The 25,881-nt window shown below is 40.8% G+C and overlaps 1 protein-coding gene across 50 annotated transcripts in view; it reads left to right on the top strand.

Annotated features, from left to right (window-relative positions):
* Positions 1-25,881, top strand: part of ttn.1 (titin, tandem duplicate 1) — a 140,935-nt gene that overhangs the window by 96,583 nt on the left and 18,471 nt on the right. For all 50 annotated transcript variants that reach the window (XM_087268374.1, XM_087268372.1, XM_087268366.1 and 47 more), the window contains 14 exons: positions 40-17,205; positions 17,301-17,597; positions 17,693-18,280; positions 18,369-18,671; positions 18,786-19,082; positions 19,163-19,450; positions 19,566-19,865; positions 19,957-20,259; positions 20,360-20,665; positions 20,771-22,537; positions 22,629-22,922; positions 23,025-23,309; positions 23,419-23,718; positions 23,798-25,864. In XM_087268374.1, coding sequence (XP_087124500.1) covers positions 40-17,205; positions 17,301-17,597; positions 17,693-18,280; positions 18,369-18,671; positions 18,786-19,082; positions 19,163-19,450; positions 19,566-19,865; positions 19,957-20,259; positions 20,360-20,665; positions 20,771-22,537; positions 22,629-22,922; positions 23,025-23,309; positions 23,419-23,718; positions 23,798-25,864 — 24,561 coding nt within the window. The remainder of the gene's footprint in view (positions 1-39; positions 17,206-17,300; positions 17,598-17,692; positions 18,281-18,368; positions 18,672-18,785; positions 19,083-19,162; positions 19,451-19,565; positions 19,866-19,956; positions 20,260-20,359; positions 20,666-20,770; positions 22,538-22,628; positions 22,923-23,024; positions 23,310-23,418; positions 23,719-23,797; positions 25,865-25,881) is intronic.

Here is a 25,881-nt window from a genome sequence, read left to right as displayed (position 1 = left end):
ATAGCAAAGATGTTGCTCACATTCATGTATACTTTATAGATGTACCTGCTCCTCCAGTCAACCCAAGAGTCACAGACACAACAAAGACAACAGCTGAACTGCATTGGGGCAAACCACTAAGTGATGGTGGCATGGAAGTCACTGGATACTTTGTTGAGCACAAAAAGGAGGGAGAAGAAGAATGGATAAAAGATACATCTGTACCTTTGAGAATCACTGAGTTTGTTGTCCCAAATTTGGAAGCTGGACTGAAGTATCATTTTAGAATAAGTGCAATGAATGCAATGGGTGTAGGTGAACCAGCACAAACAGCGGATGCTGTTCAAATAGTAGAACGTGAAGAAATCCCTGATTTAGAACTTGATGTAGAACTAAGAAGAACTTTAGTTGTTAGGGCAGGTGCTTCAATTCGTATATTTATTCCTATTAAAGGACGTCCAACCCCTACAGTGACATGGACAAAAGAGGATTCACCATTGAAGACCCGTGCAATTATTGACAATACTGAATCATACACCCTGTTGGTTATTCCTGACTGCAATAGACGTGATGCTGGAAAATATGATTTAACATTAGAGAATGCAGCTGGAAAGAAGACTACTTCTGTGGTTGTTAGGGTTTTGGACTCACCTGGGCCTCCTCTCAATCTGAAAACTACAGCTATTGACAAAGAAAGCATTACATTGGCATGGGAAATGCCTCTTATTGATGGCGGTGCCAAGATCACTAATTACATCATTGAAAAGAGAGAGTCTACCCGCAAGGCATATGCTGCTGTTATCACAAAATGCGAGAAATGCTCTGTCAGAGTTTCAGATCTAGGAGAGGGTTTGGAATATTATTTCAGAGTTTCTGCTGAAAATGAATATGGCATTGGTGAAGCAGTTGAAACCCCAGACCCGATCAGAGTATCTCAAGCACCAACTCCTCCAGAAAATGTCACCATTACTGATGTCACAAAGCACACAGTTGGACTTACATGGACTAAACCAAAGCATGATGGCGGAAGTAGAGTAACTGGGTATGTAATTGAGGCACAAAAGAAAGGAACAGATCAGTGGTCCCACGTGACAACCATTAAGAATTTGGACTTAACTGTGAAAAATCTTAATGAAAATGAAGAATATGTATTCCGTGTGATGGCTGTAAATAGTTCTGGGCGAAGTCATCCTCGTGTAAGCAAGCATGTTGTTATCAGAGAACAAAATTCAGAACCAGAATTTGACCTCCGAGGTGTGTGTCAGAAGACAGTTATCGCCAAGGCCGGTGAAAATATAAAAGTTGAGGTGCCTGTTTCTGGTCGTCCTAAACCAACAGTTTCCTGGCAGAAAGATAATCAAGCCCTCAAATTAACACAACGGACAATGATTGAAAATACTGCCACCTCAAATATCTTGATCATAAATGAATGTTTAAGAAGTGACAGTGGAATATACTCAATGACAGGAAAGAACATTGTTGGCTCAGTCACAGAGAACATAACAGTAAAGGTGCATGATGTGCCTGGACCACCAAAGGGACCAATTAAACTGGACAAAATAACACGTACATTTATTGAATTTTCATGGGAAACTCCTGAAAATGATGGAGGTGTACCAATCAATAACTATGTAGTAGAAATTAGGGAAACTACTAGCCAGTCATGGGTAGAGTTGTCCTCATTGATTATTCGTACAACATTCAAAGCAACACGTTTAACTACAGGAGTTGAATATCAATTCCGGGTAAGGGCCAAAAACAGATATGGTACAGGGCCTCCAATAACCTCAGAGGCAGTGGTTGCTGCATATCCATTTAAGGCACCTGGACCACCTGGAACACCTAAAGTTGTTGCATTTACTAAGGACACAATGACAATTGGCTGGAATGAGCCCGTTTCTGATGGTGGAAGTGAAGTTATTGGTTACTATGTTGAAAGAAAGGAAAGGAACAGCATTGTTTGGCATAGAATCAGCAAGACAATGGTGGTTGGAAATCTGTTCAAATCCACAGGACTAGAGGATGGTGTAGCATATGAATTCCGTGTGTTTGCTGAAAACATAGCTGGAATTGGAAAACCAAGCAAAGCATCTGAACCTTTGCTAGCTCTTGATCCAGTGGATCCACCTGGTCAACCTGTCCCAGTCCTTGTGTCCAAAAATGCCATCACTATTCAGTGGACAAAGCCAGAGTATGATGGTGGATTCAAAATTACTGGCTATACTGTTGAAAAAAGAGATCTTCCAGCTGGTCGCTGGATGAAAGCTAACTTTACAAATATCATTGAAACTACATTCACAATAAGTGGTCTTACACAAGAGGCATCTTATGAATTCCGTGTCATTGCAAGAAATTCAGCAGGTGCTGTTAGTAATCCATCAGAACCATCAGATCCAATTATTTGCAAAGATGATGTTGTAGAACCAAGAATAATGGTTGATGCTAAATTTAAAGACGTTGTCCTTGTCAAAGCTGGAGAGTTGTTCAAACTTGAAGCTGATGTTGCAGGTCAGCCATTACCATCCATGGTTTGGACAAAAGATGGAAAAGATGTTGAAAACACATCCAAACTACAGATCAAAATGACAGAACTTACAGCAGCATTGATAAACAAAGATTCTATCAGAAAGGATGGTGGGGAATTTATTCTGACTGCAACAAATGTTGGTGGCTTTGCTAAGCATGTCTTCAATGTAAAGGTTCTTGATAGACCAGGGCCCCCACAAGGACCACTGGCTGTTTCTGACATTACAGCAGAAAAATGTGTGCTCACCTGGAAACCACCTACAGATGATGGTGGTGCAAATATCGAACAATATGTTATTGAAAAACGTGAGTCAAGCAGACTTGCTTGGACAAATGTGGCATCAGAATTGCAGGTTAATCAGTACCAAGTGACAAAGTTGCTCAAAGGAAATGAATACATATTCCGAGTTATGGCTGTTAACAAGTATGGTGTTGGAGAGCCTATTGAATCTGAAGCGATAATTGCAGAAAATCCATATTTACCACCAGGTCCTCCACAAACACCAGAGATAACAGCGGTCACCAAAGATTCTGTAGTCATCTGTTGGGGTGCACCAGCTAGCAATGGTGGAAGTGAAATCACCAACTATCGTATTGAGAGAAGAGACAGGATAAGTTTACGCTGGGTAAAATGCAACAAAAAGAAAGTTACTGACTTGCATTTTAAGATTACAGCTCTTGTTCCAGGCCATGAATATGAATTCAGGGTTTTTGCTGAAAATGCTGCTGGAATAAGTGAACCAAGTCCTTCGTCACCATTTGTTAAGGCCACAGATGCACTTTTCAAACCAGGTCCACCTGGTAATCCAAGAATCCTGGACACAACAAGTTCTTCCATCACACTTGCTTGGAACAAACCAATTTATGATGGTGGCTCTGAAATTACTGGATATATGGTCGAAACCTGTATTCCTGGAACTGAAGAGGAGGAATGGACAATTGTCTCCCCTAAGGATGGTGTAAAAGGGACATCATTTACAATCACAAATCTTAAAGAAAACCAAGAATATAAAATCAATGTGTCAGCTCTAAATAGTGAAGGTGTTGGGGAAGCAGCACCTGTACCAGGTTCACCCAAAGCAGAAGAACGACTCATAGCACCAGAAGCTGACCTTGATGCTGATCTTCGTAAGATTGTGAATATTAGAGCTTGCAATACACTAAGACTTTTTGTGCCAATTAAAGGTAGACCAACACCAGAGGTAAAATGGTCAAGAGAGAATGATGAACCATTAGACAGGGCTACCATTGAAACTACATCATCTTTTACATCACTGGTTGTTGGCAATGTTAACAGATTTGACAGTGGTAAATACAATTTAACTGTAGAAAACAGTTCTGGAACAAAGACAGTCTCAGTAATAGTTAGGGTTTTAGACACACCTGGAGCACCACAGAACCTAAAAATAAGCCAGGTTACTAAAGAATCTGTTTCACTTATTTGGGATCCTCCAATTAATGATGGGGGCACAAAAATTAAGAATTATATTGTTGAGAAGCGGGAGGCTACAAGGAAGGCATATGCTACAGTAAATTCCAATTGTCATAAAACTAATTGGACAGTTGACCAGCTCCAAGAAGGATGCAACTACTACTTCAGAGTTTTAGCAGAAAATGAATATGGCATTGGACTTCCTATTGAGACTGGTGAATCTGTTAAAGTGTCTGAGAAGCCACTTCCACCAGGCAAGATAACACTTCAGGATGTTACAAAGACAACTGTGACATTGTCATGGGAAAAACCAGAACATGACGGAGGAAGTAGAGTGGTTGCATATGTTGTAGAGATGCAGAGCAAAGGAAGTGAAAAATGGTCACAAGCTGTGATTGTCAAAGTACCTGAAGCAGTCATTAGTGGTCTATCACCTGGTGAAGAGTATATGTTCCGTGTTTCTGCAAGAAATGAAAAGGGAACCAGTGATCCTCGTCAAATTGGTGTACCTGTGATTGCCAAAGACCTTGTAATTGCTCCCTCTGTTAAGATGCTGTTTTCCACCTTCACTGTACTTGCAGGAGAGGATTTGACCATAGATATTCCATATAATGCCCGTCCCAAAGCTACCATTTCATGGATTAAGGATGCAGTACCACTTAAACGAACAACCAGGGTCAATTTTTCCTCCACCGATAAAGAGCTAAATTTGGTTATTAAAGAGGCATGTAGAGATGATGTTGGGCAGTATAGCATCAAACTATCAAATACAGCTGGGGAAACAACAGTGGATATTGGAATTGTTGTTCTTGACAAACCTGGTCCCCCAACCGGCCCTGTTAATGTTGATGAAGTAACATCTGATAGTATTACAGTCTCTTGGAAACCACCAGAGTATGATGGTGGCTGCACCATTAATAATTACATAGTAGAAAAGAGGGACACATCCACTACAAATTGGCAGATTGTAGCAGGGAATCTAGCAAGAACTCAAATTAAGGCAGGAAGGCTGAAGACAGGCTCTGAATATCAATTCAGAATATCAGCAGAGAACAGATATGGCAAAAGCCCTATTCTTGTATCTGAATGTATTGTTGCACAGTACCCATACAAACTACCGGGACCTCCAGGAACCCCTTTCTTGCAGTCTTCCACAAAAGATAGTATGATTATAGTATGGAATGAACCTGTCATTGATGGTGGATGCACAATCTTGGGATATCACCTTGAGAGAAAAGAGAGAAATAGCATTCTTTGGATGAAATTAAACAAAAGCCTAATTCAAGATACAACTTACAAAACCACAGGCCTTGAAGAAGGCATGGAGTATGAATACAGAGTTTATGCTGAAAACATTGTTGGCACTGGGAAGGCTAGTAAGCTCTCGGAGGGCTTTGTTGCCAGAGATCCTTGTGATCCTCCTGGAACACCAGAAGCACTTACAATCACTAAGAATTCTATTACAATTGTATGGACCAAGCCAGAGTATGATGGTGGAAGCAAAGTCACTGGGTACATTGTAGAAAAGAAGGAATTACCTGCAGGACGTTGGATGAAAGCAAATTTCACCAATGTCATAGAGACTGAGTATACGGCAACAGGTCTTACAGAGAATGAGAAATATGAGTTCCGTGTCATTGCGAGAAATGCTGCTGGAGTTTTTAGTGATCCCTCATATAGTACTGGACCTATCATGGCAAAAGATGAGATTGAACCACCACGCATCAGCATAAATCCAGAATACACTCAAACAATTGTTGTAAATGCAGGAGACAACTTCAAGATAGATGCAGATGTGCATGGAAAACCAATACCAACAATTTCTTGGCAGAAGGGTGAGCAGGAACTTGGAAACACCATATATCGTGAAATTAAAAGCACAGATAGCTATACCTGTTTGACTGTAAAGGAGGCCAAACTTGCTGATGGAGGTCAATATACTTTACTGCTGCAAAACCCTGGAGGAGAGAAAGCTGTACAAGTCAACATTTGTGTCCTAGATAAACCTGGAGCACCAGAGGGACCTATCTCTATCACAGGTGTAACCAATGAGCAGTGCTGCCTTGCTTGGAAACCCCCTAAACAAGATGGTGGAAGCAAAATCACTCATTATATTGTGGAAAGAAGAGAAACTAGCAGACTTCTTTGGACAGTTGTTGAACCAAAAGTCCAAGCTGTAAGTCTTAAAATAACAAAACTCCTGGAAGGAAATGAATATATTTTCAGAGTTTTAGCAGTCAACAAATTTGGTGTTGGAGAGCCCCTCCAATCAGGTGCAGTTGTTATCAAGAATCCATTCACACCCCCAGATGCACCGAAAGGACTGGAAGTGTCTAATGTGAAGAAAGATTCAATGGTCTTAACCTGGGAGGCCCCAACAAATGATGGCGGTACAACCATCACTGGTTATATTATTGAGAAACATGACAAGGAAGGTGTTAGATGGACCAGATGCAACATGAAATCAGTCACTAACCTTACATTTAAAGTTACCAGTCTCATGGAGAACCACCTATATGAATTCAGAGTTTCTGCTGAGAATGCTGCTGGGGTTAGTGAGGCAAGTTCTGCAACTGTGTTCTATAAAGCCCTGGATCCTGTTTTCAAGCCAGGTCCACCGCATAATCCAAAAGTGTTAGACATGACCAAATCATCTGTTGTACTAGCATGGGGAAAACCGATTTATGATGGAGGCTGTGAAATCCAGGGATATGTTGTCGAAGCATGTGAAGCAAGAGCAGCACCAGAAGAGACAAAAACTTCAGTAGAGGAAGGAAAGGCAGCCGAAGAAATACAAGAACAATGGACAATGTGCACTCCGCCAACAGGTGTTAAACTGACACGGTTTACAGTGGAAAATCTGAAAGAAAAGCAGGAATACAAATTCAGAGTTTGTGCAGTTAACAAGCTTGGTGTTGGGGAACATGCTGATGTTGCAGGGCCCATTTGTCCAGAGGACAAAACAGAGGAGCCAGATCTTGATATTGATGCTGAGTTTAGAAAGCTTGTACGTATTAAAGCAGGAGGTTCTCTTAGGATGTTCATTCCTTTCAAAGGAAGACCAACCCCACAAATTAAATGGGAAAAGGATGGTGAGCAGATTAAGGAATCAGCACAGATTGAGACCAGCAGCAGTTACACTTCTCTTGTGATTGACAAAGTCAGTAGGGTCAACAGTGGTAAATATACTGTCACTGCAGAAAACTCTACCGGTGCTAAATCTGAAACAATTATGGTTAAAGTCCTTGATACACCAAGTGCTCCACTTAACTTCAAAGTTAAAGAAATCACAAAGGAATCTGTTACTCTTACATGGGAGCCTCCATCTTTGGATGGTGGAGCAAAAATAAAAAATTACATTATTGAAAAACGTGAGAGCACAAGAAAAACATTCGCTGCAGTTGTCACAAACTGCCATAAACTCTCATGGAAAGTTGAACCGCTTCAAGAGGGCTGCAGTTATTATTTTAGAGTGCTTGCAGAAAATGAACATGGTGTAGGGCTACCTGCAGATATTGCTGATCCTTTGAAGATTTCAGAGGTGCCACAGTGTCCTGGAAAATTAAGCGTTGTAGATGTAACCAAAACAAGTGTATCTCTTTCTTGGGAGAAGCCCATTCATGATGGTGGCAGTAGAATACTACAATACCTTGTTGAAATGCAAGTCAAGGGTAATGAAAAATGGTCTGGCTGTGCTAATGTAAAAACATTGGAAGCTGTAATCAGTAATTTGAATCCAGGAGAAGAATACACTTTCAGAGTAATTGCTGTCAATGAAAAAGGAAAGAGTGATCCAAGAACACTTGCTGTCCCAGTGCAAGCAAAGGATCTTGTCTTCGGGCCTGATGCAAGACCTACATTTAGCAGCTACAGTGTTCTTGTTGGAAAAGACCTTCAAGTTGAAATCCCAGTTTTTGGTCGTCCAAAGCCAAAGGTCCAATGGACAAAGGATGGTGCAGCCCTGAAGTTCACAACAAGGGTTAACATTTCTAACACAGCACGCAGCACCGTTCTTAGCATCAAAGAAGCAGCTAGAGAAGACGGAGGGATGTATGGTATCAATGTGTCCAATGCTGTTGGACAAAAGGATGCAACTATTGAAATTATCACTCTTGATAAACCTGGTCCACCAACTGGCCCTGTGCGATTCGATGAGGTAACTGTGACAAGTGTTACATTGTCATGGGATCCTCCAAAGTTTACTGGTGGTTGCCCAATTTCAAATTACATTGTGCAAAAGAGAGATACAACTACTACAACATGGGAGAATGTTGCAATTTCATTGGCAAGAACAACACTTAAAGTACTACGACTGAAAACTGGTGCTGAATATCAATTCAGAATTATTGCTCAAAACAGGTATGGCAAGAGCTATGCCTTGGACTCTTCAGCCGTTGTTATTCAGTATCCATATAGAGAACCAGGACCACCAGGAACTCCATTTGTGTCATGCCTATCAAAGGACCACATGATTGTTGAATGGCATGAGCCAGTGTCAGACGGAGGCAGTAGCATTATTGGATATCATCTTGAACGTAAGGAGAGAAACAGTATTCTCTGGACAAAGATAAACAAGACACTGATTCAAGAAACACAATTCAAAACTGGTCCCTTAGAGGAAGGTATCGAATATGAGTTCAGAGTTTATGCTGAAAATATTGTTGGCATTGGAAGGTGCAGTAAAATCTCTGAAGGCTTTGTTGCTCGTGATCCATGTGACCCTCCTGGAACCCCAGAAGCTGTCCGCGTGAGCAAAAATGCTATTACTATCCAATGGACTAAGCCAGAGTATGATGGTGGAAGTGTTATTACTGGTTATACTGTTGAGAAACGTGATCTCCCAGAAGGACGCTGGATGAAAGCAAGCTTTACAAATGTGATTGAAACTGATTTTACTGTCACTGGGTTAACAGAAGGTGCCAAGTATGATTTCAGGGTAATCGCAAAGAATGCAGTTGGTACAATCAGCAAACCATCATACAACAGTGGACCTATTGCTGCATTGGATGAGGTAGAGCCACCAAAGTTCTCAATTGACCCAGAATATACTCAGGCTCTTGTTGTGAATGCTGGTGATACATTCAAACTTGATGCTGATGTACATGGTAAGCCAGTACCTACAATCCAGTGGTTTAAAAATGACAAGGAGCTTGAAAACACTATTAGATGTGACATCAAGAATACAGACAACAGAGCACTGATTATAGTAAAAGATGCAGTTAGGCAAGATGGTGGAAATTACATTCTCCAGCTCAATAATATTGCTGGCTCTCAAACTGTTCAATTCAGTGTGAAAGTGCTTGATAAACCAGGTCCACCAGAAGGGCCTCTCCGTGTCACAGGTGTGTCGAGTGATAAATGCACACTGATATGGCGTCCACCACTTGATGATGGAGGAAACACTATCACTCATTACATAATTGAGAGGCGTGAGACAAGTCGACTTGCTTGGGCTGTGGTCTGTAATGATTGCAAAACAACAACATACAAAGTGACAAAGCTCTTGGAAGGCAACGAATATATATTCCGTGTCATGGCTGCCAACAGTTATGGGATTGGTGAGCCAATTGATGCACCATCTATAATAATGAAAGATCCATTTATTCATCCAGGATCCCCCCAAATTATTGAGGTAACAAATATTGCAAAAGACTCCATGACTGTTTGCTGGAGTGCACCGGATAGTGATGGTGGCAGTGAAATTATTGGCTACATCATTGAGAAGAGAGACCGATCTGGAATTAGATGGACAAGATGCAACAGGCAAAAAGTAACTGATGTGTGCTTCAGGGTGCATGGCCTAATTGAGGATCATGAGTATGAATTTAGAGTGTCAGCTGAAAATGCATCTGGAATTGGAGAACCAAGCTTGCCAACTTCCTACTACAAGGCTTGTGATCCCAAATATAAACCTGGATCACCCATGCATGCCAATGTTGTTGATACCACCAAGAATTCAATAACAGTGGCTTGGGGTAAACCTCTTAATGATGGAGGGTGCGCAATTCAAGGATATATTGTTGAGATTTGCAAGGCTGAAGAAGAAGAATGGACTATGTGCACCCCCCCTACTGGCTTACGTGTTAATAAATTTGAAATCACTAAGCTTGTAGAACAACAAGAATATAAGATTCAAATATGTGCCATTAATAAACTAGGTGTCGGAGAACCTGTGGTTATTCCAGGAACTGTAAAGCCTGAGGACAAACTGGAGACCCCTGAAATTCACCTAGATTCAGAGTTAAGAAAAGGTATTGTTGTTCGTGCTGGAGGGTCAGTAAGAATAAATGTACCATTCAGAGGTAGACCAACACCAGATATCAAATGGACTAAAGATGAAGGTGAATTGTCAGAAAAAACTGTGCTTGAAAAGGGCCTTAACTTCACCCATCTTTCTATTGACTCATGTGATAGGAGGGATTCTGGAAAATATACTGTGACTCTGCAGAATAGCAGTGGCTCTGTATCTGAATTTGTGACAGTTAAAGTGTTAGACACACCTGGAGCACCATTAAACCTTGTAGTTAAGGATATCAAGAAAGACTCTGTCACACTTGTTTGGGAACCACCACTCATTGATGGAGGAGCAAAGATTAAGAATTATGTTGTTGACAAGCGTGAATCTACAAGAAAAGCCTATGCAAATGTAACAACCAAGTGCAGTAAGACAACGTACAAGGTGGAAAACCTTGCAGAGGGGGCTATGTATTACTTTAGAGTTATGGCTGAAAATGAATATGGTGTTGGTGTGCCAGTTGAAACAAAAACTGCTTCAAAAGCATCTGAAGTCCCTCTGCCTGTTCGAAAAGTGATGTTGACTGATGTGACAAAAATAAGTGCATCTCTTGCCTGGGATAAACCAGAGGATGATGGAGGTAGTAGGATTGCAGGATACTTGATTGAAATGCAGCCCAAAGGAACTGACAAATGGGGCGTAGCAACAAATGTTAAAACATGTGAAGGAACAGTCACTGGACTGACTAGTGGTCATGAATATTTGTTCCGTGTGCTGGCATACAATGAGAAAGGAAAAAGTGAGCCAAAGCCTCTTGCTGCTCCTGTTATTGCCAATGACCTCACAATTGAGCCAAGTCTAAAGTTACAGTTTAACACATACAGTGTCAAGTCTGGAAAAGATTTCAAACTTGAAATACCCATTTTTGGACGTCCAAAACCAAAGATCACTTGGTCAAAGGATGGACAACAACTTAAAGTAACATCTAGAGTTACAACATCCAACACACCAACATCAACAATCCTGCAAATAACAGAGGCCTGTAAAGATGACCTTGGAAAGTATGCAGTTACTGCAACAAACAGCGTTTGTGCCATAACAGAAGATATCAATATCGTTATCCTGGATAAACCTGGTCCACCCACAGGACCAATAAAAGTAAATGAAGTAAGCAACAACTCTGTTTCCATCTCATGGGAACCACCAGAGTATACAGGAGGCTGCCAAGTCAAGCATTACATTGTTGAAAAGCGAGATACCACAGAAAGTACTTGGCAGACTGTTGCTGGATCAGTTGCCAGAACATCCCTCAAAGTTACCAAGCTGAAAACTGGTGCTGAGTATCAGTTTAGAGTTGTTGCGGAAAACAGATATGGTAAGGGTGCACCTTTGGATTCAAAATCCATTGTTGTGCAATATCCTTATAAACCACCTGGGCCACCTGGTACTCCATACGTGAAATCTGCCACTAAGGATCAAATGACAATTGAGTGGAATGAACCTGTGATTGATGGTGGCAGTTCAGTGATTGGATACCACCTAGAGAGTAAAGAAAGAACAAGCATTCTATGGACAAAATTAAACAAAACCCTTATTACTGATACAGTTTTCAAAATATGCAATCTTGAAGAAGGCATTGGATATGAATTTAGGGTATATGCTGAAAACATCGTTGGTATTGGTAGAGCAAGCAAAGTTTCAGAGAGCTTTGTGGCCCGTGACCCATGTGATCCACCCGGAACGCCTGAGGCTGTTGCAATATCAAAGGACCACATTAAAATTCAGTGGACAAAGCCACAATATGATGGTGGCAGCAAAGTGACTGGATATATTGTTGAAAGAAGAGATTTGCCTGAGGGTCGATGGATGAGGGCTAACTTCACCAATGTAATTGAGACAGAATTTACAGTAACAGGCATAACAGTAAACAATCAGTATGAATTTAGAGTAATTGCAAGAAATGCAGTGGGTGTTTTTAGCGAGCCCTCAGACAGCACTGGACCAATTACTGCTACAGATGAAATTGAACCTCCTAGTGTTTCAATGGATCCGAAGTACAAAGATGTCATTGTTGTCAATGCTGGAGACAACTTGGTTTTAGATGCAGATATACATGGAAAACCCACACCTGATATTCAATGGCTAAAAGAGGGAAAGGAAATGGATAAGACACTGCGCATTGAAAGACGAAGCACACAAAAATATGCTTCTATTACAATAAAAGACTGTACAAGATTGGATGGTGGACACTATGACCTCATTTTAAGTAACAGTGGAGGAACAAAAACAGTTCCAATAGCAGTAAAAGTTCTTGACAGACCAGGTCCCCCAACAGGACCACTACGAGTTGCTGGCATCATGTCTGATAAATGCCATCTGTCTTGGTCTGAGCCTTCTCAGAATGGTGGCGCTAATATTTCTCATTACATTCTTGAGAAAAAGGACACTAGCAGGCTCTCATGGACTGTTGTTGATTCCAACATTCCTACTGTGACTTATAAAGTGACCAAACTTCTGTCAGGTGATGAGTACATCTTTAGAGTTATGGCTGTTAACAAATACGGTATTGGTGAACCTCTGTTTTCAGAGGCAATTACTGCACGCAATCCATACAAACCACCAAGTGCACCATCTGCACCAGAAGCAAGTGAAATAACAAAGGATTCAATAACTCTATCATGGAACGCCCCAGAGAGTGATGGAGGAGCAGAAATTACCTGCTATCACTTGGAGAAGCGTGACAAAGATGGAGTAAGGTGGACTAAATGCAACCGTCAGAAGCTGACTGATCTGCACTTCAAAGTAACTGGTCTGTCAGAGGGACATTTCTATGAGTTCCGTGTGTCTGCTGAGAATGAAACTGGCGTGGGAGAATGTAGTGATTTATCTCTGTTTTATAGGGCAATAAATGCTACAACCCCCCCAGGCCCACCTCATCATCCTAAAGTGACAGATTACTCAAGCTCTTCTGTCTCCCTGTCTTGGGCAAAACCTGCTTCTGATGGTGGTGCGTATATTAAGGGTTATATTGTAGAGATGAAAGAGGTTTCTTCAGAGGAATGGATAATATGCACACCTCCAGCTGGTATTCAAGCATCACGCCTCACAATTGAAAACCTGAAGGAAAACGCTGAATATAACTTCCGTGTTTGCGCAATTAATTCTGAGGGAGTTGGTGAACCTTCAGATGTTCATGGATCGGTAACTGCATCTGAAAAGATAGAAGCCCCTGAGATTGAACTTGATGCTGACCTCAGAAAGGTTGTCTCTGTACGTGCAGGAGGATCACTTCGTCTTTTCATCACAATTAGAGGTCGACCTGAGCCATCTGTCAAATGGGAAAAAGAGGATGGGACTCTAACTGAACGTGCTCAGATTGAGTCCACTAGTTCATATACCATGCTTGTAATTGACAATGTCAATAGATTTGACAGTGGAAAGTATGTGTTAACTCTTGAGAATAAGAGTGGCACAAAATCTGCATTTGTGAATGTGAGGGTGCTTGATACACCAAGTTCTCCACAGAAGTTTGAAGTGAAAGATGTGAAAAAAGATTCAGTGACTCTCTACTGGGACCCACCACTTACAGATGGTGGGGCTAAAATAACCAATTATGTTGTTGAAAAGCGAGAGTCAACAAGGAAAGCTTATACGACTGTTACCAGCAACTGCACACAGACATCCTTTAAAGTTGATGAACTGCAAGAAGGAGGCATTTTCTACTTCCGTGTATGTGCTGTAAATGAGTATGGCTTTGGTGTAATGGCAGAAACAAAGAATCCTATAAAGGTTGCACAGGTACCTATGCCTCCAGGAAAAATAACTCTTGTGGATGTCACAAAGAGTAGTGTGACACTTACTTGGGTAAAGCCTGCCCATGATGGAGGCAGTAAAATCATCTGCTACAATGTAGAAATGCAACCCAAGAGTAGTGATAAATGGGGTGTAAGTTGTACAGTTAAAGTCCCAGAGGCTACTGTAAGCAACCTCACACCTAATGAAACATACTCATTCAGGATTATTGCAATGAATGAGAAAGGCAAGAGTGAGCCTCAAGAGCTTGGTGTACCTGTAGTAGCTAAAAATATTGAGATTGAACCCTCTGTTCATTTGCTGTTCAACACATACAGTGTTAAGGCTGGAGATGATCTTACTGTGGAGGTTCCTTTGAGAGGCAGACCAAAGCCAGTTGTGTCTTGGAAGAAGGACGGCCTTCCTTTAAGGCAAACAACCTCTTTATCGATTATCAATACTATGGTATCCAGCAAAATTGTAATCAAAGAAGCCGCAATTGAACATGTTGGGAAATATGAAATCACTCTAGCTAATACGGCAGGCACCAAGTCCACAGATATTGCCATAGTTGTTCTTGATAAACCTAGCCCACCAGCTTCAGTGAAGGTTGATGCTGTGACTTCTGACAGTATTACATTGTCATGGGCCCCCCCAGAATATGATGGTGGATGCTCTATCAGCAATTACATAGTTGAGAAGAGAGATACCAACACAACAGAGTGGCAGATTGTTTCAACAAATGTTGCCAGAACCTCAATCAAGGTACCTCGATTGACACAGGGTTCTGAGTACCAATTCCGCATTTATGCAGTGAATCGCTATGGAAAGGGTAAGCAAATTGACTCTCCAGGCATTACTGCAGAGTACACATTCAAACAGCCTGGTCCACCTTCTACACCTCGAGTAGCTCATGCCACCAAGGCCTTTATGCTTGTAACATGGAATGAGCCAGTTAATGATGGTGGTAGTACAGTCATCGGATATCATTTAGAACGCAAGGAGAGAACCAGTATTCTTTGGACAAAGGTTAACAGGACACTCATCAAAGATACTGAATTTAAGGTGACTGGCATTGAGGAAGGCATGATGTATGAATTCCGAATCTATGCAGAAAATATTGCTGGAATTGGCAAAGCAAGCAAAGCAAGTGAGCCCATAGCTGCACGTGATCCCTGTGATCCTCCTGGCCAACCAGTGATAACAAGCATTACCAAATCATCTGTCTCTCTTTCTTGGACAAAGCCTGAATATGATGGTGGAGCCAAAGTCACTGGTTACATAATTGAACGTAGAGATCTCCCAGAGGGCCGCTGGATAAGATGCAATTTTACCAATGTTGTGGAGACTTACTTTGATGTAACTGGCCTTACAGTAGATGAAAAATATGATTTCCGTGTCACCGCAAAGAATGCTGCTGGACTGTTTAGTGAACCATCTGATAACACTGGTCCCATAACTGTTAAGGATAATGTAGATCCACCTCGTATTATGATGGATGTCAAGTTCAGAGATGTTGTTTTAATAAAATCTGGGGAAATCCTGAAGATTAATGCTGACATTGCAGGACGCCCTCTTCCTGTTGCATCTTGGACAAAGGATGGACATGAAATTGAACGCAAAGCTAGAATACAGATAACTGGAACAGATACTAGTACTGTAATAGTAATTAAAGACTGCAAAAGGAGCGATTCTGGACTGTATGCTTTGACTTTACAGAATGTTGTAGGAAGTGTCACCACACCAGTAAACTGTGTTATTCTTGATAAACCTGGGCCTTCAGCGGGACCACTGTCAGTTACAGGACTCACAGCAGAGGAGTGCACATTATCATGGGGACCACCACAAGAAATTGGGGGTGCTGAAATAACACACTATGTTGTTGAGAAACGAGAAACCAGTCGATTGGCATGGACTCTTGTACACGGAGAGGTTAAAACCAGAACATTAAAGGTTACTAAGCTCCTGAAAGGAAATGAGTACATATTCAGAGTATTAGCAGTCAACAAGTTTGGACTTGGTGAAGCCCTAGAAAGTGAAATCGTCAGGGTCACTGATCCATACACTATCCCAACAGCTCCAACAAATGTTGAAATTACAAGTGTAACAAGTGAGGAAATGACTCTATCTTGGGCAAAGCCTACATCTGATGGAGGCAGTGAGATCCTGGGGTATATAATTGAAAGACGAGAGAAATCTGGTCTTCACTGGGTTCGTGTGAACAGAGAGCTTGTGAAAGACACCACAGCTGAGATTTCAAAAGTAAGACGAGGATGTGAGTATGAGTTTAGAGTTTATGCTGAAAATGCAGCAGGTTTAAGTCTAGCCAGTGACCCATCACCTTCAGCAAGGGCGGAGGATGCACTTTTGGCACCATCCCCACCAACTAAACCGAAGATTCTGGATTATAACAAAAATTCTATTACTATTGCCTGGAAAAAACCATTATCAGATGGTGGTGCCCAAATCCTTGGATACAGCGTTGAATACAAGAAATCTGAGGATGAGGAATGGATTGTGGCTATTCAAATGACAAAAAGCAATGAATTCATCGTTTCTGGTCTTACAACTGATGTTGAGTATGTATTTGCTGTTAAAGCAATTAACAAAGTTGGTGTCAGTGAACAGTCACCTACCTCTGAGCCGCAGTCAGCAACAGAGAGAAAGGAGGAACCTGAGTTTGATGTTGACATTGAGATGCGAAAGACTTTAATTGTCAAGCACGGAAGTTCATTTACCTTGATGGCACCATTTAAGGGAAAGCCAGTACCTTCAGTTACATGGAATAAAGAGGAAGTTGATCTCAAAGCAAGAGCAAGCATAGAATCAACAGAAACGTACACATCCATTACTATTGAGAATGCAACAAGAAATGACTCTGGACAGTACATTGTTACTTTGGACAATGGTGTTGGAACTGCGTCTTTGCCAATGGTGGTCAAAGTCCTTGATACCCCTGGACCACCAACTAATGTGAAAATTACAGAAGTCACCAAAGATTCTGCTACAGTTACTTGGCAACCTCCAGAAAATGATGGAGGAGATGCTGTTAAGGCTTATCATGTTGAGAAACGTGAAGCAAGCAAAAAGGCCTGGGTATGTGTATCAAGCAACTGTCACAGTCTGACATACAAGGTTGAAGACTTACAAGAAGGTGCAATCTACTACTTCAGAGTTAGTGGTGAAAATGAGTTTGGTACAGGTGTACCTGCTGACACTAAAGATGGAACCAAGATTGCAGGTAAAATCATTAACTTTTATAGCCTAGTATTTTGATTGTTAATCATAATTTTTCATTTATATTTTACTTAAATGATTTTACATTTGCACCTACAGAAAAACCAAGTCCACCTGCTAGACTGGGCGTTACTGCAGTAACAAAGAATAGCATCACCATTGCATGGTCAAAACCAGAGTTTGATGGTGGAAGCCGAATAACTAGCTACCTCATTGATGCCCTCGAAAAGGGTCAACAGAAGTGGGTTAAATGTGCCACAGTAAAAACAAACATGCACATCATTAAGAGCCTAAGAGAAAATGGAGAGTACTTTTTCAGAGTTCGGGCTGAGAATCATGCTGGACTCAGTGAGCCCAAAGAAATGATAATCCCTGTGGTTGTGAAAGAACAACTTGGTGAGTCTTAATTCATTTAATTACTTTAAAATGTATCATATTTGAATGATCTATTTATCATAAATGATTACTTTTTTGTTTAATTTGGTTTACAGATCCCCCTGAATTTGATATGAAAAATTTTCCACATAACACTGTTTATGTGAGAGCAGGATCAAATCTGTCGTTTGAGCTTCCTCTCTCTGGCAAACCAATGCCAAAGGTCACAATGACTAGAGGCAATGCTCCAGTTAAGTGTGGCAAGCGATTTAGTTTTGAAGTAACTCCTGAAAGTCTTAATATCAATCTCAAGGAAAGTATTGCAAGTGATGCTGGAAGATATGACATTGTTGCCTCAAACACAAGTGGAACCACCAAGATGTTTGTAATCATATTGGTTTTGGATAGACCAGGCCCACCAGTTGGTCCTGTTGAGGTTAGCGATGTGGGAGAGACAAGCTTGTGTCTCAAATGGCTCCCTCCTTTGTATGATGGTGGCAGTCCTGTCACTAACTATGTTGTTCTTAAACGTGAAACAAGTACTCCAGCTTGGATTGAAGTGTCATCTTTAGTCACAAGAAATGCATTTAAAGTCACCAAACTTACAAAAGGAGAAGAGTACCAGTTTAGGATTAAAGCTGAGAATCGTTTTGGCATAAGTGACCACCTTGATTGTCAGTCAGTTACAGTGAAGCTTCCATACAGTGAGTATTTCGATAATACACACTCAAAATTATTTCTAGTTGTGTTTACATTTTTGTTAAATGTCTGCTGTTCTGTTGTCTGTTTTAGCTGTGCCTGGACCACCATCAACACCATGGGTTGGCTTTGTATCAAGAGAAAGCCTCACTGTTTGCTGGAATGATCCAGTTGTTGATGGAGGAAATCCAGTATTTGGATACCATGTCCAAATGAAAGAACGAAGCAGCATCCTTTGGCAGACATTGAACAAAACAGCAATCTCTGCAACTCAAATTAGAGTGACAAATATATGCCCTGGAATGATTTATGAATTCAAGGTAGCTGCAGAAAATGCAGCTGGTATTGGAAAATTCAGCAAGACATCAGAAGAAGTGTTAGCGATTGATGCCTGTGGTAAGCTTAATTATTGTTCTGTTTCAAAATATTGTGCAAATGAAGTATGAGTCTAACCAAATGTAGTGTCTATAAATTTCTTCACTGAATAAAAAAAATCTTGTTTTATTTCAGACCCACCAGCAAATGTGAGAATTTCAGAGGTTACAAAAAATTCAGTTAGCCTTGTATGGCAAAAACCACCTTTTGATGGTGGCAGCAAAATCACAGGCTACATGGTTGAGCGAAGAGATGCTCCAAATGGCAGATGGACAAAGGCAAACTTTACCAATGTCATTGATACTAACTTCACTGTGTCAGGCTTGACTCAGGATCAGTCATATGAATTCAGGATTTTTGCAAAGAATGTGGTTGGCTCAGTTAGCAACCCATCTCTAATTGCAGGACCAGTAACATGTGTAGACATTTCTGGTAAGTTTGCTGCTTCTGGTTATGTTGTGTTAAAATGGACAGCAATTTTATTACAATTTACCTTTCTGTCCTATTATTAGGTGCTCCAGTTATTGATCTGCCTCCAGAGTATTTGGATGTTGTGCAATACAAAGCTGGTGAATCATTTAAAATCAGACTGGGAATATCTGCTAAACCCTTACCCATGTTTGAATGGCTCAAAGATGAAAAAGAATTGGTGACAAGCTCTATTGTGTCAGTTGAGAACACAACTGACTCATCGGCCATCCTGATTAAAGATTCTACACGTCTTAATACTGGAACATATGAGCTTAAAATCAAGAATTCGTTTGGCACTGCATCTGCTTCTATCAGAGTACAGATTTTAGGTAAGTAATTCATTTTGGTCGATAAATATTTAAATGCAATTTCAATGTGAATGATTTTTCAATGTCTCTTCATTTCCTAATTGTAAATTAAAATACATTTTCATTCTGTAAACAGACAAACCTGGACCACCAGCTGGACACATTGAATTCAAATCAGTTTCTGCTGACAAGATAACAATTGCATGGGAACCAGTGACTGATGATGGAGGTGCCAAAGTAACTCATTACATTGTAGAAAAACGAGAAACAAGTAGAGTAGTGTGGTCAGTCATTTCGGAGGCAATGGAATCACGTATGGTCACTGTGCAAAAGCTGATCAGAGGAAATGAATATGTATTCCGTGTCAGAGGTGTCAACAAATTTGGAGTTGGGGATCCTCTGGAGTCTGAGCCTGTTATTGCCAAAAATGCATTTGGTAAGGAAATCATAAACTGAAATAGTTCACATATGTTTCAGTAATCTAGATTTTGCATTTAAGAATAACCACTCAACAACATGCTTTTCAGTGACTCCTGGACAACCTTCTACACCTGAAGCAACGGATATCACCAGAACTTCAATGCAGGTCATTTGGAATAAACCTGGTGTGGATGGTGGTAGCATGGTTACAGGGTACTATTTAGAGAGACGTGACAAGAAAAGCCTGCGTTGGGTAAAAGTGTACAAGGACCCCATTAGTGACACCAAAGCAAAGGTCCATCATCTCACAGAGGGAAATGAATATCAGTATCGTGTATGTGCAATCAATAAAGCTGGGGAAGGTCCATACACAGATGCCTCTGACTTCTACAAAGCTGCTGATCCAGTCGGTGTGTATTTTCACTAAGCTGTTAATTTTACATACATTGTGTGTAATTTTGAGTCCAATGGTTTTGAAAATTCTAATTAAGTTTTGTACGTTTTTCCTAGACCCTCCATATGAACCAACTAAGATGAAGGTGGTTGATTCAACTAAAACATCAATCACACTTGGATGGTCAAAACCAGAGTATGATGGAGGCAGTGAAATCACCAGTTATGTTGTAGAAAAAAGAGTTGGTGAAGATGGAGAATGGACAGTAATTAGCCAAAAGGGAGAAGTAAGAACCACAGAATATGTTGCTTCAGATCTTAAACCAGATGTTGACTACTACTTCCGCGTATCTGCTGTAAATTGTGCTGGTCGTGGAGACCCAATGGAAATGGAAGAACCAGTCCAAGCCAAGGACATACTTGGTATTTATTCATGTTGTAAAGTTTTAGATATCTTTGTGTACTTGATATTATTATTTTTTCTGATTTTACCAACAAAATTAATTATTTTTGATTGATATTTTGCAGAGGAAGCCCAGGTTGATACGGATGTTGCAATGAGAACACACTACATTGTGAAAGCTGGTAAAGATGTTGAAATCATGGTGCCCCTCAAAGGCAGACCAGCCCCAAGTGTTACATGGAAGAAGGAAGACCAAAATATTGACAACGATCCTCAATATAATATTCACAGCACAGACACTTCATCGTGTCTCATAATTACACAAGTTACTCGAAAGGACACTGGCAAATACACCATCAATATATCAAATGGTGTAGGAGAACCAAAGTCACTAACTTTATCTGTTAAAGTACAGGACACTCCAGCTGCTTGTAGGAATTTAATTCTGAAAGAAGTCACTCGTGGGAAAGTTACGCTTTGTTGGGAACCACCTCTGCAGGATGGTGGTGCTGAAATCACCAATTATGTTGTTGAGAAAAGAGACTCTTCAAAGCGAACCTATGCTTGTGTAACAAATAAATGCAAAGAAACCACATGTGCAATTGAAGAACTGTCTGAGAAGTCATCATTCTTCTTCCGTGTATTAGCAGAAAATGAGAATGGAGTTGGAGATCCATGTGAAACTGCAGAGCCAGTTAAAGCCACTGAGACACCAGGTCCAGTCAAAGACCTCTCTATGAAAGACTCCACAAAGACTTCAGTAACAATACAATGGAACAAACCAGATTATGATGGTGGTAGCATTATTACAGACTACATAATTGACAAGAAACTCCAAGGTCAAGAAGAATGGGCTCCTGCTGGTACAAACAAGCATTGCGAACATGAAGTTACAAAGCTTAAAGAACTCACTGAAATGTTTTTCAGAGTTTGTTCTAAAAATGAAAAGGGAACTAGTGATTTTGTTGAAATTGGACCAATTAAAGTAAAGGACTTCATAATTCCACCTGAGGCAAACCTTGAAGATTATCCTAACGGACAAATCAGTGTGCGTTTGGGACACAATGTTCACCTTGAATTGCCCTACAAGGGTAAACCTAGACCAACACTTCTTTGGTTAAAGGACAACTTGCCACTAAAGGAGAGTGAAAAAGTCCGCTTCAAAAAGACAGAAAACAAGGCCACTCTTATGATTAAAAATGTGGAGAAGGAAAATGAAGGAAAATACACACTTACACTTGACAACACATTCTTCAGAAAATCATTTCATGTACAGGTTATTACCCTCGGACCGCCTTCTAAACCTATTGGTCCCATTCGCTTGGATGAGGTCAGAGCAGAAAGTATAACTATATCTTGGGATGAACCAAATGATGATGGAGGTGGAGAAATCACTTGCTACACTGTTGAGAAACATGACACTTCTCAGACAGACTGGAAAATGGCTTGTTCAAGTGTGATTGGAACATCGTTCAAGGTACCCAACCTTATCAAAGGAACTCAGTATCAGTTTAGAGTCTGTGCAGAAAATAGATATGGTGTAAGCGAACCTTTGGTTTCACAAAATGTCATTGCCAAGCATGAGTTCAGACCACCTGGTCCACCAGGCATGCCATTTGTTTACAATGTAACAAATGATGGCATGACTATTCAGTGGGATGCACCTATCTTTGATGGAGGTTGTCCAGTTCTTGGGTTCCATGTTGAAAAGAAGGAGAAAAACAGCATAATGTGGCAAAAGGTTAACACCATCTTGATCAAAGAAATGGAGTACAGAATTAATGGTCTTATTGAAGGCTTGGCATATGAGTTCAGAGTCTATGCCCAAAATGATGCTGGATACAGTCGCATGAGTGATGCAAGCAAACCTGTTACGGCTGTGTCTCCAGTTGGTAAGTTCATCTTTAACGTGTTTTTTTTTTTTTAGACAGCAAACAGTTGTTGCTAAATGTAATCTAACTTAATGACATATTGTAATTTCAGATCCTCCTGGAACCCCTGACTATGTTGATGTAACAAGTGAATCAGTTAAATTAAAATGGGAAGCACCCAAGCGTGATGGTGGAAGCAAAATTGTGGCCTATAACGTGGAGAAACGACAGGGCAAAGGAAGGTGGTTGAAAAGTAATTTTTCAAATGTGACTGACACAGAATTTACAGTGACTGGTCTTGCTTGTGGTGAACGCTATGAATTTAGAGTCATAGCAAGGAATGCTATTGGGACAGTAAGCCCACCCTCTCAGTCTTCTGGATATGTTGTAATCAGAGATGAGAGCTGTGAGTACCTTCAGTTTATATTGTGTTTCTGAATGTTAACATTTTAATATATTTTATGCTGGGGTGTATGTGATAAAAAATTAAAAATGTTTTCACTTTCAGTTGCTCCAAACATTGAGTTTGGCAAGGAGTACTTTGAGGGAGTCTCAATTAAAGCTGGAGAAAACATCAGGTTGAAAGTATCAATCTCTGGAAGACCAGCGCCAAAAGTTACCTGGTACAGAGGTGATGTTGAATTAACCAAGAAAATGGTTGATATCACAACAATTTCTGGATCAAGTACCCTCTTTATCAGAGATGCTGACCGTAGTCACCGTGGTCTTTATTCTGTTGAAGCCAAAAATCCCTCAGGAACTAAAAAGGAATCTATAAAAGTTGAAGTCTTTGGTATGAATAATTTGTATACCTTATAACTCTTATTTATTTATCTCACCCTTAAACTACTAGACCTTCTTCCCGATCGTTAAGCTTTGCTTGTATAATTCCTATCTTTCAGATTCACCTGGAGAACCCGTTGGTCCTATTACATTCTCTGATATCTCTGAGGGCAAAGTAACGCTATCATGGAATCCACCTGAGAATGATGGCTGTTCTGAAGTCACTCATTACATTCTTGAGAAGCGTGAAACTTCAAAAATTTCATGGGCACTTGTTACGGATGAGTGCTTGGAATCTTCCTACACTGCCACCAAACTGATCAAGACAAATGAATATCAGTTCCGTGTTTCTGCAGTCAATAGGTTTGGAGTCAGCAGACCACTGGATTCAGCTCCTGTGATTGCACAGATGCAATACAGTAAGATATTACAAAAAGAATTTACTATTACCCTCCATATTTCTGTACAAACTTTTCTCATTGTTTTTTTATCATGCAGCTGTTCCAGATTCTCCTGGAACTCCAGATGCAACAGATGTTGATGGAGAGAGCATCACAATCAACTGGGCTCCTCCAACACACGATGGTGGAAACCCAATAAAATATTACATTGTGGAAAGACGTGAAAAGAAGACAGGTCGCTGGCTGAAAGTCCTAACAAGGAAGCCCATTACTGAGGCTGCGCACAGAATAACACATCTAACTGAGAATGTGGAGTATGAATTCCGTGTGTATGCTGTAAACGATGCTGGAATTGGAGCACCAAGCAACATTTCAATGGCAATTAAATGTGCAGAGCCAACTGAAGAACCTGATCCCCCATCTATCATCAATGTTACTGACACTACAAATACATCTGTCAGCTTGGAATGGACCAGACCTGCTTATGATGGTGGCATGGAAGTCCATGGCTACATTATTGAAATGTGCAAGGGATCTGAAGAAGAATGGCACAGAGTCAATGAAGATCTCTGTGCTGTAACAAAATACACAGTTACTGGTTTAAAAACTAGTGAAGAGTACAAGTTCCGTATTTGTGCAGTCAATTCTGTTGGAAAAGGTGAAGCCAAAGAAATTCCAGAGCCTGTGCAGGCAGTAGACAGGTTCTTGGCACCAGAAATAGACATAGATGCATCCTTCAAACAAACACATGTTGTAAAAAGTGGAGAAAGTGTATGCATCCGTATAGGCTTTAAGGGAAAGCCAATACCTACAGCTTCCTGGACAAAAGTTGATGGGGAACTTGGTGTTATGGCAGACATTACCACCACTGATACATTTACAGCTTTGACACTGGAAAACTGCACTAGAAATGATACTGGAAAATATACTCTCACTCTTGAAAATAGTAGTGGCAATAAGTCTATTTCTGTGGCAGTTAAAGTGCTAGACACACCCGGTATCCCACAGGCTGTCTCTATCAAAGAAGTCATGAGAGGTGCACTCACAATTGTTTGGGAACCTCCTACCAATGATGGTGGTGCACGTGTTCATCATTATGTTGTTGAAAAGCGTGAGGCAAGCCGTCGAACATGGACAGAGGCTGCTCCCAAGTCTACTCAAACAAGCTTGAGAGTTGCTGACCTTCTGGAAGGTGTACCTTATTTCTTTAAAGTCATGGCTGAGAATCAGTATGGTATAGGTGAAGCATATGAAATACCTGACCCAGTTATTGCCACAGCTGAACCTGCTGCTCCAAAGAGACTTGATATCATTGATACAACTGACACATCTGTAACCTTGGCCTGGCTTAAGCCGGAGCATGATGGAGGAAGCCGTGTCACTGGCTACTGTGTGGAGGGAAAGGCTAAAGACACTGATAAATGGGTTGTATGTGGCACAACAAAAAATCTAAGCCTTGTAATTGAAAAACTTGTTGAGAACAGTGAGTATGAATTCCGTGTCAAGGCAAAGAATGATGCTGGGTTCAGTGTACCGAGGGAAGCTTTCTCTTCAGTCATCATTAAAGAGCCACGAATTGAACCGACTGCTGATCTCAGTGGCATCACCAATCAGCTTGTTACTAGCAGGATTGGTGAATCTTTTGAGATTGATGTTCCAATTAGTGGAAGACCAACGCCAAAAATATCCTGGAAGCTTGAGGAAATGAAGCTGAAAAATACTGACAGGGTGTCCATCAAGTCTACAAAAAACAGGACCACTCTTACAGTTAAAGAAAGCATGCGGGGTGATGGAGGCAGATATTTCCTCAGTCTTGAGAATGTAGCTGGCTCAAAGACTTTCACCATAACTGTTAATGTTATTGGCAGACCAAGCCCTCCAGAGGGTCCTATTGAGATTTCCTCAATTACATCAGAATCATGTGTAATCTCATGGAATCCACCTGATGATGATGGTGGAACAGACATCACAAATTACATTGTTGAGAAGCGTGAATCTGGATCCACTGCTTGGCAACTTATTAACTCAAGCGTAAAGAATACCACTTTCCATGTGTCACATCTAACTAAATATATGCAGTACACTTTCCGTATCTGTGCTGAAAATCGTTTTGGGGTGAGCAAACCAACAGAATCTGAGACGATTGTTGCAGAGCATCCATTTGGTATGTAGGAACTAATA

The sequence above is a fragment of the Danio rerio genome, chromosome 9 (assembly GCF_052040795.2).
Source record: "Danio rerio strain M-AB ecotype USA chromosome 9, GRCz13ab, whole genome shotgun sequence".
Classification (NCBI taxonomy): Eukaryota; Metazoa; Chordata; class Actinopteri; order Cypriniformes; family Danionidae; genus Danio; species Danio rerio.
Note: the sequence above shows the minus strand (reverse complement) of the source record. Positions and strands in the feature narration are given on the sequence as shown.